Source organism: Cataglyphis hispanica, chromosome 13 (assembly GCF_021464435.1).
Source record: "Cataglyphis hispanica isolate Lineage 1 chromosome 13, ULB_Chis1_1.0, whole genome shotgun sequence".
Taxonomy (NCBI): Eukaryota; Metazoa; Arthropoda; class Insecta; order Hymenoptera; family Formicidae; genus Cataglyphis; species Cataglyphis hispanica.
The window spans coordinates 3,693,366-3,709,758 of NC_065966.1; the positions used below are offsets into that span (position 1 = coordinate 3,693,366).

Below are 16,393 nucleotides of genomic sequence, written 5' to 3' on the forward strand. Positions count from 1 at the left end.
AGCGCGCGAACGTGTATTGAGCTACAGATTGCGCGAGAATTATTAACGACGCGCTGAAGTTCGGCAGTTTTGTGAAGGGGGGCCGCGACATTTGAATCCTCCTACCCCGATGTTAATTCTAATGACCGGTTGTACATCGTGCATTTGGTACAAATAAACGAATATGCGAACGCCTTTATATATGATTTATAAAATGTAAAAGAGTCGAGGCACTTCGCCAACAACATATTTGTCACAATAATATAATTATAAATTAGACTTGATAAAGATATAAGCTTGTATTATAAAGTATTGCAAAATTAAACTTAAAAAAAATTTATCGTTTTTTTATGTGATATATATTTAAATAACATATTAATTTTATTATTTTCTTTTAACGTATCAAAAATTGATTTGTCTTATTAATATGTTTTTGAAATTTCATATTTTTCAAATGTATGCATGGAGTCTGAAAGAAAATACTAAAGTATTTATAATTGAAAAAGTAAAACATTATTAAGGGTTTACTCTTATTTTCTATATAAATATAAATGTTCAAAAATATTACATAATTTAAAGTCCTAAATCAGGCAATGCATTTAAATTGTAATACAGACGCATAAGTTGTCCGATCATAAAAAAGAATATTAATCCAATGAGAGAGCAAATTTTTGTTAATATTCTCATGTAGATAAACTGATATTAAGAGATTCGTGTAAAAATCAAAACAGTTCCCAATTAATAGAATTAAAGAAATATTTAAAATATCTTTTTCCATATTTATTAAGTATCGATTCATTAAACGTATATCTGCGAAATTAATTTTCAGAATCATGTTATAGGTTGTAGATAAGAATCGCGCAAATTTTTTTCGCTTTGCAAGCATATATATCTGCAAAAATTCATAAAGAAACCTTGAATTGTGCATTTAGCATAAATTAGCAACACACTTTTAAACAATCAAAGATTCAGAGATAGAACGTGTACAAGATAAATAAAAATATGAAAAGTTGTATATACCTAACTACAATTGTTGTTGAAAAGAGGGAGCAAATAAAGCAAAAAGATATATTAGACATAGTTGTAGTAATGTTATTGAAATTTTCGACAACATTATGGTCTTAAATATATATTATGCATCTCATAGATAAAGTATAATTATATATGGCAACAACGCGAGTTGCATGATGAACTGTTGAGTTTTGCGCTAAATTCTTTTAATTTAATCTTTGCTATTATAATGGCTAGATTTATAAAATTCTGCGTAAATCTCACACACACACACACACACATATATATATATATATATATATATATATATATATATATGTACATAAACGTAATATCTGGATATTTGGTTTATTGTTTATATATCCATTGAAACAATAATCTATCCTGATGTTACATTTGATTAGTCAAACATAATTTCTTTGGGCTGTTCTAACCCATTCTTAGATGAGCTTATAATGACTCATACATAACGGAATATTATTTAAATAAATTTTTTTTTCTCTCGTTACATATAAGCCATTAAGAAACTTAATTACATTTAAGTTTTCAAACTTAGTTTCTAACTTTCAATAAAGCGTTTCAAGTACAAAATGGTCGCATTGCAACAATACTGGCAGCGCAGCAAGAAGGCAGTTAATGCTGCCAATCTAAATTGTATGTGATATATACGTTTTATCTATTATTTACGTCAATTAACATTTTTTTGATGATCGTCGAGACCATCCATAGAAAATACAATTAAATATACAATGATTTTTAATTAAAATAAATTTCTCGCCTACAAAAATTTTATCTAAACTGCTCGATAAAATAAAGAATTATGTGGCCCATATCATTTTGTTTCAATACAAAAGCAAACAAAAAGAAAACAATGGCAAAAAAACAAAATACTCTGCTATACATATTAATACATATGAGATGAAACTGCTAATGAATACAATATATATTTATATCTGAATCGAACATAATCTGACTAATATATCTAAATATAAATATATATATGAAGCTGTACATACATTAATAGTATTAAAATATTCTCGAACTATATTTCACTTTTTCTCTAAGGCGAAAGATTGCAAGACTGGAAATACAGAAAGGAATTGCCACCGTTCTATATATTTACATATTCTTAATGAATGCCAGCACCAATAAAGCTTTTAATACCGTCACAGCCCCTATACATTTTTTTCTTTTTGCTCACGCACAGAATTTATAATACAAAATATACCGTTTTATATCTACAGTGTGTCAATCACATTACTGTATAATCTTCCTCGTAAGATCAAGATTTAGCGCAATATTATACTTAAGAGAAAGATTGTACAGCACTATATTAAAACTATTAAGACTTTAGTCATATTCGAGTGTTAATCGCATGCGCAGTCACATCTTCATACTACATTATCGTATTCGGAAACGAAGTATAGAACAATAAATAGGCACTCGTGTTTTGAGATTTCACTTGACTCGGCGATACCTCCGTGACAGTTTGATCATCATACTTGTACCATCTGTAAATATTATTTATTACATATAAATATATATACATTAACAAATGTCATTATGTAACAGATTATCATCATTAAAGCCCAAAATATCTAGAAATATAAAATAAATTTAGCGAAAAATGGTACGTTTTATAAAAGATTATCTCTCTAATAACAAAACTTATAAAAAAAAAAAAAAAAAATTGACATTAAATTTTACACTTTATTTTTAATAATTTACGCAAATTTTTCAACTTTGTCATACATACTTATTCTGAGTAGCATTTTTGCAAAATGCTGTGTAATGACCGCCATCCATCGTTCCATAGTGATTGGACATTGCATAAAGAGTATAATTGTAATTGCGGATATTATTCGTCATGATCGTCTTCGTATTTTCCATAACGAGATAAGGCTTTAAGTTGAATCCTGTGAGGGGAAAATCAACGGCGGTGTTGCGCTTTTCCAACCATCCACCGCTCTCGGCGAAACGGTTTAAGTGAATCACAACAATGGGCGCAAGTTTGACAAAATCAAATTTCTTTGTCGCGTCGCGAGGTGTTTGGCACTTGGGACATTTCCATCCACTCACCTTTTGTCCCGTTACGAACTTCTCCATGCAATCCTAACATAAAAAAGCGAAGCGTTTTTACACATGAAACATATAATTCCCACAATAAAACGCAATATATTTTTTCTCTTTGGTAAATAATTTAATCGATTGAATTATTTATTATCAATACAAAGCAAGAAGATTAATATTTAATTCAAATAATTATACGATTTGATAAAATACTCACATTTAAAGTACACCGATTAGACTGAGGTAAAGACATTGTTAAACTATTAAATGTCTCATATGTAGTACTCGCTTGTTTGCAAAATGAACATGTAATAGTAGATCTCAGTTGTCCAAAGAATAAATCCGATATTATGGATCTTTGAGAATTCATCGCTTTGTCCCATTCTTTCTCCGCATTAGTCATTTCAATCGGCATTTTCGCCTCCTATAAATAAAAGACAATTCTGGTATTTCTTTGTAATTAGTTTTCACACTAATTATGTCGGTTAGTCATTAATTTATCATTATCGCTTTAAATCATAGACTTATTACCTTTTTGAGATCATTATGCATCCAATCTAAGAGAAATGTGAGAAACTCATGAGAATCTTGTTGTTCGTAACTTTCAAATTGTAATTTATATTGCCCGACCGCGACCTAGTAATAATAGAATTGAGATAAAAATTACATTGACATATATAAAAGTCAATATAAAAAACTAAAATATAATTCAAATGCAAGTGTAAATTTAAAAAATAGAAAATAGAGCGATTCAGAATTTGCTTGATGCTTGAAAGTAAGACAAGATTAAAATTAAAATTTTAAAAGTCATAACTAAAGTACCTTTAAATCATGAGGAGATATACTTTTGTATTGGCCTCTCCATAGTGCTTTAATTACTTGAGCTACTTCCTCTACGACTTGGCCTTGTGTCATATTATCGTTACTTGTATAGAGATCGTCGGCGTATGAATTGTCGGTGAAGTATTTCGCCAAATTCGTTGTGTTACTCAGACATTGAATGATACTGTTCATGTAACAAGAATTGCCCAAGTTCTTCAAGCCAGTTGTGCCTGGATGCTGTAAATATAAGAAAATTACTTTTACTGATAAAACACATTATCAACTCTATCACTGTATCATAAATACACACGCATACCATACACCTTTCATGTTATGACAAGAGATAGTGTATTAAAAAGATCTTTCCGTCGGAAAATACAGTTTAATTTTACCACTCGTCTCTTATACATAACACTCCATTTTAATATTAGATACCTATTCCAGACATACTTAAATTTAAACTTTTAAACAAACTTTCATCAACTTTTCATAATATTTATGATTACAGAAAACGTCTCAAATATTCATTTTTTATAATTTTCAGATTTTTGTAATTTTCAGATATAATAAAAGAATAACTATAATAATTAATCCTTCACAAAATTAGAAATTTGTAATTGTAGAATAAAAAATACGCGATCTATATTCCAGCATATAAGAGAGTACGAGATTTATCGATTAATTTACAACATGCGATGGTCAATCGAATCTTATAATGTATTTATTTTGACATATTTATAAATAGATGATTTGCCATTTGTTACTTTTTAACAAATAACACTATTTTTTTTCAATATAAATGGATAACAGTGTATGAGATGGACAAAAGTGTATGAGAATTCTTATAAGTTAAAAAGTCATTAAGTTAATTAGTTTCACAAAATAAATAATAAAATAATTATATAACAGAATTACTAAAAAAAATATATTCGCACAATATTACAGATACAATTTTTAAAAGCACTGAAGTATCCCGGATGCCGCATTATACGAAGTGACTAATTTTTTAATCATATATCTCTCTGTTAGATAAATTATTTCAACATTAATGTAAACTACATAAAGCACACATTTTGCTTTTTTACTAATCACTACCTTTTTAAAATAATTAAGCAATTGTAGTGGAGTAAATTTTTTGTGAAGATACACCATTGTTTAACATTTTCCATCACATTCAAATTAGAAATTATTTGATCATAAGATAATAAGCACTATATCCATACATATGCTTGATTGAATTATTGTGCATTAGATTATAATTAAACATTATACCGTTCTATTAAATTAATGAGCAATTAAATTAGCCAGTACACTTATATATATTTATTTGAGATATTTATTCATTTAATGGTTTTTTAGGATATTATTAATTTTTATAATCAATTTTATAATGAATTTTAATAATTGTAGAAAATGTCTCTTTATAACGTAAATATTGCGAATACTTTCGGAAGACAGCGCCTTTGACAAATGATCCTGAATCTGATTAATATTGCTCGGACACTGGCACATGTGCGTGTGCACAGTGCTAATCATAGAAAGTCGTCTACAGATTGGATTAAGAAACCCCATCCTTGTGTTAAAATGTGTGCGTGTACACGTGCTCATATATTCATCGTGTTATATAGCACGTGACTGTGGAACACGTGTTCCACGAATCGCAAAATTTTTGATTTTGCAACTTCATACTCATTAAATACGTGTTCTTGTACAGGTTCGCGTATGTATCAGTATCTTCAAACTCCTATTAATTATATTCCTATGATTATATACGAATAAATTATACTCCGATGATACGAATAAATATATTGCTGGCCATTAAAATTGTAATACTTGTTAAATAGAACTTTAATGACCAGCTATGTAGGTATATGTTACATGTCGGCCCTTTGCTTCTTTTCTCTACTTTTACTATTATCTTTTCCTCTCATACTGCTGTTTACTATCTTATATTTGCTTTTAAAATAATTTTTGAAATAGAATAATTCTTCATCAAACTATTATAAACCTGAAAATTTTTTTTCTCTCTCTTTCTTACATATTTACATTATTTTTGTTGAGAGCAGCTTTTTAAAGTGTATATATTTCCTTTTAAAATTTTAAACTATATTACATGAACCAAATTTTCAAATTGTTGGAATAATGTAAGAAAATTTCAAAACATCTTTAAATTAAAATCTGATAGTGACATTAATTGATATTTTAATGTCTATATAAACAGTATTTTTGGATCATGTACTGTTATTATTATGGCAGTATATCATTCAGTATCATACATACAATATTATGCAAAGCATTATATGAAATGGAAGACTGAGAACTACTATAATTAGTTTTGTTATATTGTATCGAAAGTCGAATATTTATTCTCAATGCCCCAATGCGTTAATGAAAGCAAAAGCTACGATAATGTCTGTAAGACCGTATTAGCACAATTTTGCCGGAAAGCACCCGCGCATATTCTTGTCCGGATAAGTACTTACAACACTGCCGTGAATAGGAGTCATTCGTTCCTCCCGATTCCCCCAATTAAGAGGAGACACTTTGACGTTTTCATTCCCAATAGATCCATTCTGTTTGCGAGGCGATATATAGGGCTTAGAAGTTCTATCTACCTGAGGTGCTTTACGATCTCCCAACTAATGGAATTTAACGCAGAAATGTTCGTGTGTAATTATGCGATTTCTATTTTAAATAGATAAACAAAAGAGAACAAACTGATTGTAAGAATGTATTGCAAAATTATTCATACCTGCAGTAAATTTGGACTTGAATAAGAGCGCTCCAAGCCAGTGTTAACAGATGAACCATCCATTTTTAAAGGTTCTTTGTGGATATCACTATCATTTTGCCTCATTGTTATTTCCCTGTGCTCTCTTTCCAAAAAATCTCTATAATCATACAATATAACACAATTCAATAAAAATCAAAAAATAAACTTGCTATTTATAAAATCTAATTTTAATACAATAAAGAAGACATTATTTATTTAAAATATCACTCAACAACTTCTCATAATTGCTTAAAATAATTAATATATAAAAAAAGTGAATGATCATTGGCATTGTTTTTAATTTTGTACTGACCTATGTTTTTTGTTATTTTATTAAAATATATCATGCAATACAATTTCTATATAATATTTTTTAATTGAATATATACTTACTCATGTAACTTTTTTCGTTTGCTTTCATTTTCTTTAATTTTGTTTTTCAAAAGAGAAAGATTGAATTCAAGATTGTTCTTCTCTTTGTCGTCACTAGGATTAAATTTAATTGTATCTGCTTCGTTTGCATACATATTAAACTCATTTTCGATTTTGAGGTACATTTTGTGCTGCAATGTAAATATTGATAAAAATGTAATATATTTATAAAAATTGATTACAATTTATTTAATATTTATGGCTGTATAATGTGAGAAAATTAAAACTGAAATAAACTGTTAAATAAGTAAATACCATGTCCTCTAGTTTAACTTTTAGAGATTTTATTTCGTTGCGTAAATAATTTTCGTCACTAGCACTGTACTTGTCATCACGTTGAGAATAGAGCTCACATTCCTGATTTAACAGTTCCTCAGCCAGCTTCAACTTTGATTTTGCCAATTCATTTAGCTCTTTCTTTAACTTTAATATTTCTTTACATCGCGGATCATACGTCTTCAAAGCGGTTGGTTTGCTGCTGCGATCGATGACTGGCTTTGCGTTCGTCTCATTTTGTGGCACTTTATTCGATGATATTTTATGCTGAGGAACTAATGCATCTGGACTCTCTAATCGTTGTGCATTCGCACTATCGCCCACTCTCAAAGACGGTCGTTTGCCGTCAATTGATATCGTTACTTGACTAGTAAAATTCTTGGATTTGATTGAAGAAATAACATCGTTATTACTCGATCTGGTATGTTTGGGTACTGCCGACTTGTCACCTTTATCCATTTCCTCGTCGACATCAATGTTAGAGGCTTTTATATTATTAAATTTGCTCTTTGTGATCTCGACTTCGTTCTCGTTCACCCATTCAGGATACTCGATCGTCTCTAAAATCTCGTTCTCAATATTTTTAGATTCAGTTATTTGATTATCTATATTGGGGTTTGTCACAAATGCTGGGTATCTCTGCAGCCACTCTTGATATCCACCATTTAGAATCTTAATTTTGTTATATTTTGTACCAGGATCCCAAAGCTCTAAACTATTCTTTAATATATATAGATGAGTAGTGGATGTCAGAGATTCTTGTGTAGTATTCCAGTCCAGCAAGATTATAATATCCACATACTGTGCTGATCGATGCTTAAATAAATCATGTGCATGCTTATCTTTACATAAATATTTCAAAAAATGAAAAGCCACTTTTCTGAAAACAAATTCATTATGAAAAATATTTTAAAGTTCAAATATGAATTTTAAAAAAATAAAATTCGATATAGAAGGAAGATTTATTTACTCTGTTGTAATTTCAGATTGTGGAATGTTAATGCATTTGTCAGACAATATTCTAGATTTGTCATAACTAATCTTCTGCCTAGTATCAATGATCAAATATCTGCTATTTGCTAAACCTCCTTTTTGTAACAAATAATATAATTGATTGCATGATATAAATTCATCACTATCACCATGTAAAGGATCATCAGTTGGTGTTTCAGGTAATTTTAAGCCTATGTCACTGTTTGGTGCATAGATCTCTGATACTTCTATTCCATCTGTTTCAATCTCCATTTTTTCCATTGTATTATTATGCTTCTTGGAATTACGCTCATAGCGTATCTCTAATTTTTGTTTCAAGTCTGCAAGTATGTTTTTCGCTTCATTTATCTAGAATATAAACATTCATATGTTATATGACATACATGATATATAAGTCCTAGCAATATATGCTATATAGCTTCCTACCTGATCAACAGTCATATTCGTGGAATAAATTGATTTACCAGCTTTATAATCCCGAGTTTTTTTTATCCATTCAACCGAATTCAACCATCTTTTTAAAAAAATGTATGCAGTCTCATCATCTCCCTCCTTCCTCGCTGCTTCAGATTTCTGTCGCATAGCGGGAAGCCTTGCATATATATTATGTGGCTCCTTTCCCGTAAAATTAATCTTGGCGATTTGTACGAGATCATTTACGCAATTTATTTTACGTAAATTCGTTACTTCAGACATTGTGCTCGCTTTCACGATATACAATCTTCGGCACAAGATTAAGACAGTGATGTGAATATACACGCAATGTACACTGTGATAACAGTGATAGCAGTGTAAACTGCTATCAGTTAAAGGATAGATATAGATGTTAATTGCTTAATCTATTTAGGACCGCGTACAGGTCATAACGATTCGTGGAAACGGATGCATATTGGAAGATACTCGAAGACATTTACGAGGTTTTGTCAACCACCATGTATCGCCGTCACGTTACCGAGGAAACCGCGACGTCACAGTTAAATTTTCTTCCCTACGCAATGCCATGTAAATTTGTGCTCCAAATCAAAGAAATTTCACGGCACGGTTTAAGATATCTCTCCATGAATTGTAGATGCCAGTCTCGCCAAGACCGAGGTTAACTCATCGTTAATCTTCAGGTCGCCGATAATGGGCAACGGCAACGATTTTACAAGACGGCAACTCTTCTTCGTAATCATTCGTAATTCATAATGTAATATTCATACTACAATATTCGATATGCAATGTCTGATATCCAATAGAAGAGCTTCTTTTCTAGTGATTATAACTAGCAATATTTGGAATCCTGAAACAAAAATTTTTTAATAGATACGTTAGGCTGATTCCACATATCAAAATTTTGGACATGTTCTGAATAAAGTTTGTTGAAATTTAGTATTTTCTGTCTGTCATGTTGCTAGCAGTTAAAATAAAAAAATCCATCGCAGTGTGTAAAGAAACGATCTTTCAGAACCTCGTACGAATTTCATGCTCCGATGATGCGATGATTCATGGTGATATACTGACAGCAGTGATTTGCGGAGCTTGAGAAATTGTTAAAACAATTTTATATTTAGAGAAATACGATCTCTTTGAGCATACATATAATTACTTTGATTTAATTCGAAAAATCTTTTATTATACTGATACTTTTTGCGTTTTTTTATGGAGACATCGTTATCAAGTAATAAGTGACAGCACCAGGATGGATGTCCTTAACAAACTTCGAAACACAGTCAGCAATACTATCAGCAATACCGTCCAAAATACGGCGTATGGTTTGTCACAGCTGTCTAGCGTTTTACCTGGCAATCCTGTTACCAGGGAGTTTGAAGCAACCGCTCATGTGGCGAGTGCTGGACCGGGATTATTGTGGAAGATTTACAGCGGCTACAAAAAGTCTACTAAGCAGGAAGCCGCGATTTTTGTCTTTGAGAAACGCATGCTGGATAAATGGTCCGCCAAAGCAGATCGTGAACTTGTATTGGAGACTCTGAAACGAGGTGTGATGCAGTTGACGAAACTGAGACATCCGCAAGTTTTGACTGTGCAACATCCACTGGAAGAATCGAGGGACAGTCTTGCGTTTGCAACTGAACCAGTATTTGCTAGTCTTGCTAATGTATTAGGTAAACAAATCTTTCTTTAAATATACTTTAGATTCTATATTACTAAAGAAATTAATTACATTGGAAGCAATAGTCTGTTTTAGTTTTTAATATGCATAATATTTACATATAAAATATATTTTAGGTAATTATGAGAACATACCTCAACCAACTCCAACAAATTTGAAAGATTACAAGCTACATGATATAGAAATACGCTATGGATTGTTACAATTGGGAGAAGGTCTGGCATTTTTACATAGTGATGTAAAACTGTTGCATAGGAATTTGTGTCCAGAATCAATTGTTATTAATATCCATGGAGCTTGGAAGATATTTGGCTTTGACTTCTGTGCCTTAAATCAAAATCCAGACAGCAAACAGGTAAAAAAATTATCAATATGATAAATTCTATTTATATTAATGCACTTTAATATAATTAGAAGCTAATTATAGTTATTAAGAAAAATATATAAATTATATTCAATCATTATATTTTATAAATTAAAATTACACAACAAGCAATTATATAATTTTAATTATTAATAAATGATCTAATTCAATAAAGTTGTACTTTTTTATTACAGCCATCATGGTTGTATCAGGAATACGATCCAACACTTCCAGCAGTTGTGCAACCTCAATTAAATTATCAGGCACCCGAATGCATATTAGCGAGTAGTAACGGACCAGCGAGCGATATTTTTGCCTTAGGCATGCTGATATATACAGTACATTCTTCGCAACATCAACCGCTTTACGAATCACACAATGAATTGGGCAAATGTCGACGTTTTCTAGAAAATTTTAAGGGATCCAATGTCTCGGTAAAGTTGCTTCCAATTCCCGAGACTCTGAGAGATACTGTAAAACTTATGTTAAGTCATAGTCCTGAATTGAGATTAGATGCTCATCAATTCATCAAGGTAGCATTTTCCTGAAATAATATATTTTGAGAAATCTTTCGTGTTTTTTTTTTTTACGACACATCGAAAATTTTGAATTTTTTAAAATAATTGATTAAATTAGATACTTAAAATATAATTGATAATATCTATTGTATTGTTTTCATTATTGCAGATTGAATATTTTACTGATATTGGTGTTAAAACGTTAAATTATTTGGACAAATTATTCCAATGGGACAATCTTCAAAAATCGCAATTTTACAAAGGTCTTCCACAGCTGTTGAAACAATTGCCACATAGGGTTGCTCTTCATAGAGTATTACCTGCACTTTATAAAGAATTGGTTAATCCACCTATGATACCGTTTGTATTGCCAAGTATACTACAGGTTATGGAAGTTACTGAGATAGAGGAATTTCGAGAACATATTCTTCCTAATTTGAAACCTGTTCTTGCTTTGGAAGATCCGCCACAAGTAAGTACATTCTTTCACAATTATGCAAAAAAAAATGAAATAATAAAATGTGCAATAGATACCAAACAAAAATAAACAATAACGATATCAAAATAAATATTTATATAATTTTTATACAATGATATATAAAATGTATGTATTAATATATCTTTTATAGATCAGTTTAGTCCTCATGCAGAATATAAATTTATTATTGAAATTGTGCCCTACGGGAGTCATTAAGACCGATATAGTGCCTATGCTACTGCGTGCATTGGAATCCGAATGGGAACAGCTCCAAGAGCTCTGTTTATCGGCGTTGCCGAACATAGTGACGATGATCGAGGGACCAGTTATTAAAAACGCTATACTGCCGCGAATGAAAAAGATTTGTTTGTCGCCAGGAAAGAAGTCTACTAGTCTCGGAGTACGCGTTAACTGTTTACTGTGTCTCGCGAAAATGTTGCCGAATTTTGATCGCTGGCTGGTATTCGATCAGATATTACCGTTTCTACAAGAAGTTCCTCATTCTGGCGAACCAGCCATTTTAATGGCTATTATAGGTAATATTCATTTTGTGCATGTGTAAACACATTAATCGTTCCTTCTTTTTTTGTGAAAAACAAAAATTTTTTAAATTACATCTTATTGTGTACATTTAATTCAACTTTAATGTAGAATATTATTTTTTTAAAATTTTTCTCTAATGTTACCAGGTATTTACAGAATGCTACTCACTCATAGTAAATTAGGTATGGGTAAAGAAATATTGGCGACAAAAGTACTACCGTTCCTGTTGCCTCTTTGCATAGAGCAAAATCTTAGTATGTCACAGTATGAAACTCTTTCTACATTAGTTGTTGATATGATAAATCGAGTAACTAACGAACATCGAGAAGCGTTACGGCAATTGGATGCGGTACGTCGCGAGACACAACAATTCGATCAAGCACTTTCTCAAGTAACGTCGCCCACTTTTATGCAAAACAATAGTCTGAATGACATTAATTTGACACCCGAAATTCCATCCTTGAACACTAGTCCCAAATCTGTAAATGTTGAAAATGGATTAACCATGGAAGATAAGCTCAGGTTTGTCTTAACAAAATATTAAAGATTCTATATATTTTACATATTTATCTCGTATTAATAATTGTAATATTAAATATTTTGACAATTTTTTTCAGGTTAATTCAGCAGCAGGAAGCGCATCAAAGATTGCAATCTCAATCTATATTGACTCCTAAGACTGTGTCACAACCTGTAAAACCACAACCAAAGGATTTAACCGCCACTTTACTGAAAAACAATTTAGATGAATTAAATCTATCCATGTCAAAATCTATATCGCAGACAGATTATTCTAAAAATACTACATACAAGTATAATGAAAATAATTTTACGCAATCACAATTTTTAACATCCCCAATGCAAATAACATCAAAAAACATTCCAATGAATAGACCAATGAATTGGAATTCTAATGGTACAAACGCTTCTATAAATTGGAATTTACAACAATCCACATCGATGTGGAACGCTACCACTCCCCAGAATAATATGAATTTTACAACACAGCCAGAAATTAAACCAAACTTTCCTGGAGTATTACAACCATTAATGTCATCAACTAATATACAAACCAATACGAACATATCTAATTCATCTACACAAGATATTATGGATTTGCTCAGTTAGATAACATGAATCCATTTGCAATTTATGATAAAATTAAAAAGATAGTGGCAATATTAAAGAATGATATGATATATGACTATATTGCGATTGTAATATATTGTATTTTCTTTATCTAGAGGAATTTCTCGCAGCTTTATCGAAGATGAAAGTTACCGTTATTTAAGGAATTATAAAACAATAGATCTCTCTCGTTTTTTTATGTCAGCACGAGTCAGCAATTAGTTGCAGTACTATATCAATGATAATTAGATTTTGTTACATAATTTTGTAGAGAATGTTTTATATAAAGTAATTTATTTTTGAATCTTAAGAAATTTTAAAAAAGATTAATTATCGAAAAAAAACGCATTTACATGAAATTAATATGTTTGTATAATCTTTTCGAAATTGAAATATTTCATATATTTATATTTCTCACATTCCGACTATATCTTTCGATAACGAGAAAAGTTTATACGTGAACTCTTTTGATTTTTTCCTTGATTATTACTTTTATTATATATTTCGCGTTTTTATATTCACGAATTATTAAAGTAATTATATATGTTTATATATAAAGATATTCTCACGTATAGTCGACAATACTCAACAATTACCAGAAATATATCTTTCAAAAAATATTAATCCATACTTTATGAAACTTGTTACAAGTTACTACAAATACAGAATAGAATAGTAGTAACTTCGAATGTGATAATAAAATGGAAGTCACTCAATCTTTTATACAGAAATGTATAATATTTTTATCGTGATTTAATTTGCCATAATTTCTCACGCTTTGATGTATATATAGCTTGGTGGCGGATTAAGGAAAACTTTAATGGAAGGAATATTTAATGTAGGCACATTTCTTACTCACATTAAATATAATTTAGAATCATGGATCGTTGTTTCCATTTCATATTTCAATTTGTAATAACATATTGCTTGTGCTCATATATCATAATCTGTAGATTTCATTAATAAGATTTTAACACGAATTCAACATTATTTTCTAGCATTGAATCTAATCTCCATTGTATATGATAAGGCTGCAAAAATTCAAAAAATATTTTATAATATATTTCTTTATTATTTTAAAGTGATTAAATGTGACGAGTGATCAAAACAGTACATTAATTTTATTCAACATTTTACACGTAATATATATCTCTGAGTTTTAATTAAATTTCCTTGATTATATTTATATATGTGATTGTTATAATATCTTGGATCACACGTGTAATATTACAATTCGATAAAATTGTAAAAAGAAAATATATAAACTGTATGGATTTGTAATATTATATTATTTAATCTGTTTTTATTGTTCTTATCTGTTTATTTTTGTTTTTTCGATGTTATGTACATTTCTGTTTAAATTTAATAAAACTGCTTTAAATGTTACACATGCTCTTATGAGATCATACTTTTATTTGTTATTAACAATTATATAAATATAAAGAATGCATTTCCATATTGTATGAATTTACAATCTTTGCTCAATTGCTTTTTATAAAAATTAACTTTTATATGTACGTAATTTATATTATATTTAATTCAGAATTTTTTATTTCTATGTTTATATATAAACTTCGAGTTTTTTCTTTCATTAGCTAATATTTTCTTTTCATTTATCAATTTGGATCTACAATCCGAAAAACAAGGGTTTGCATTGACAAGGGACATTCATTCCATTGTTGTAGTTATCGTTCATCATAAAGAACCACCAATTTCTTTGTTCTCAGAACACCGCGCAATTAGGTTTCGCAGACAACAGTCTGCGTGTGCAACGACGGAGAAACGGTGGAAGTATCGATTATTCAAGCTGTACACACTATCGTCATGGCCTAAGAAGAAGTGTCGAGACGAAAAGAATGCCACCCTTTGTTCTCTGTCGAATAGATAGATAATAAATAGGAAAAATTCGACGAGGAAGAAAAAAAGAAAGCTTTAAATGAGTACTCCGCTTGTTAATTGGCTGGGTATGCCTCCCTCTGTAGCAACCCTCCATTCTCTTTGGATTTGCACCACGAAGGGCTGCACGGAAGTAAGTGGCTCGCACCCCGGGAAGTTAAGTACTCAAACCCTCACTGGTTTGAGAACACATTATTCGCGATAATTATCGCTGCGTCTCGTTATCTGACGATTTATCGAGGAATAAAAAAATACGGCATTCTGAACAGCAAAATCTTTTTTTGTGCGTTGTGTAAATTTCTTTTTCTAATTTCTTTGCTATATTTTTATCCACAAAAAAAAAGATAAAAATAAATTAGTGTCTTTGCAATACAAGTTTATAGAAATATGTAATAACTTTTTGTAATTTGTGCAATACTTATTAATCACATATATTTATTAATCATTATATAGACGAATAAAATTGAGATATATATTTTGATCCATATTTAATTTAATAATTTAATATTGTCAATAATATAATTTCAATGGAAACAATATACGATATATAATATTAGATAATACATGTATCTATATTACATAATAATCTAGATTTTAGAGAACAATTTTAATATTATAAATGAGAGTCAAAATATCGTCAAAAAATCATATATATCCAGCATATAAATAATTTTCTTCCTTCTACTTTCGAACGTAAATATTACATCAGTCGTTCTCGTCTGACGTTACCGACATCATCCCTTCGCTTTTTACGAAGCGCCAATATTGCTCAAAGTCACCCCCGACTCTGGCGCCTTTACAATCGTCTCTTCATCGTTCCTTAGGAAGGCAAGATCGAATCATCATTCCCGACAGAATCAGTCTTGCCTTTCCGGCTCCGAAAACACGCAACGGCGTGGCGCGCCTTGTATAGATCGGGCATTCATTCATAGAAGCCAACCTTCTGTCATAATGCTCACCCTCGAGGCGCACCCCGAACGATAAACGGGGGTGCGGG

The 16,393-nt window shown here is 30.4% G+C and overlaps 2 protein-coding genes and 1 pseudogene across 3 annotated transcripts; 1 reads left to right on the forward strand and 2 right to left on the reverse strand.

The window, feature by feature from the left end:
• Positions 1 to 1,048: 1,048 nt before the first annotated feature.
• LOC126853921 (ubiquitin carboxyl-terminal hydrolase 8-like) lies at positions 1,049 to 9,510 on the reverse strand. 2 transcript variants are annotated; one of them, XM_050600109.1, is made up of 11 exons: positions 8,783 to 9,508; positions 8,334 to 8,704; positions 7,343 to 8,243; positions 7,049 to 7,218; positions 6,635 to 6,773; positions 6,366 to 6,521; positions 3,883 to 4,119; positions 3,592 to 3,696; positions 3,278 to 3,484; positions 2,747 to 3,102; positions 1,049 to 2,501 (listed from the first exon to the last, which is right to left on the reverse strand). In XM_050600109.1, exons 1-11 carry the CDS (start codon positions 9,050 to 9,052, stop codon positions 2,387 to 2,389), a joined length of 3,027 nt encoding a protein of 1,008 aa, XP_050456066.1. In that variant the 5' UTR covers positions 9,053 to 9,508; the 3' UTR covers positions 1,049 to 2,386. The 2 variants fall into 2 exon arrangements, with proteins under 2 accessions (XP_050456066.1, XP_050456067.1); XM_050600110.1 differs by lacking the exon at positions 6,366 to 6,521 and having other exon boundaries at positions 8,783 to 9,510.
• Positions 9,511 to 9,771: 261 nt separating this feature from the next.
• Positions 9,772 to 14,886, forward strand: LOC126853923 (SCY1-like protein 2). Its single transcript, XM_050600113.1, has 7 exons — positions 9,772 to 10,461; positions 10,586 to 10,824; positions 11,028 to 11,366; positions 11,521 to 11,823; positions 11,981 to 12,365; positions 12,519 to 12,894; positions 12,990 to 14,886. The coding sequence occupies exons 1-7, from the start codon at positions 10,038 to 10,040 to the stop codon at positions 13,498 to 13,500; spliced, it is 2,577 nt and encodes an 858-aa protein (XP_050456070.1). The 5' UTR covers positions 9,772 to 10,037; the 3' UTR covers positions 13,501 to 14,886.
• A 199-nt stretch (positions 14,887 to 15,085) lies between these two features.
• Positions 15,086 to 16,239, reverse strand: LOC126854088 (uncharacterized; annotated as a pseudogene).
• Positions 16,240 to 16,393: the final 154 nt, after the last annotated feature.

Excerpts from the sequence above, each read along its gene's own strand:
- LOC126853921 (XM_050600109.1), bottom strand. The coding sequence starts at position 9,052 with ATGTCTGAAGTAACGAATTTACGTAAAATAAATTGCGTAAATGATCTC. Across the intron at positions 3,485-3,591 it reads TGCATAATGATCTCAAAAAG|GAGGCGAAAATGCCGATTGA; the intron begins GTAATAAGTCTA and ends TTTTATTTATAG. Across the intron at positions 3,103-3,277 it reads CTAATCGGTGTACTTTAAAT|GATTGCATGGAGAAGTTCGT; the intron begins GTGAGTATTTTA and ends TTTTTATGTTAG.
- LOC126853923 (XM_050600113.1), top strand. The coding sequence starts at position 10,038 with ATGGATGTCCTTAACAAACTTCGAAACACAGTCAGCAATACTATCAGC. Across the intron at positions 12,366-12,518 it reads CATTTTAATGGCTATTATAG|GTATTTACAGAATGCTACTC; the intron begins GTAATATTCATT and ends TAATGTTACCAG. Across the intron at positions 12,895-12,989 it reads ACCATGGAAGATAAGCTCAG|GTTAATTCAGCAGCAGGAAG; the intron begins GTTTGTCTTAAC and ends AATTTTTTTCAG.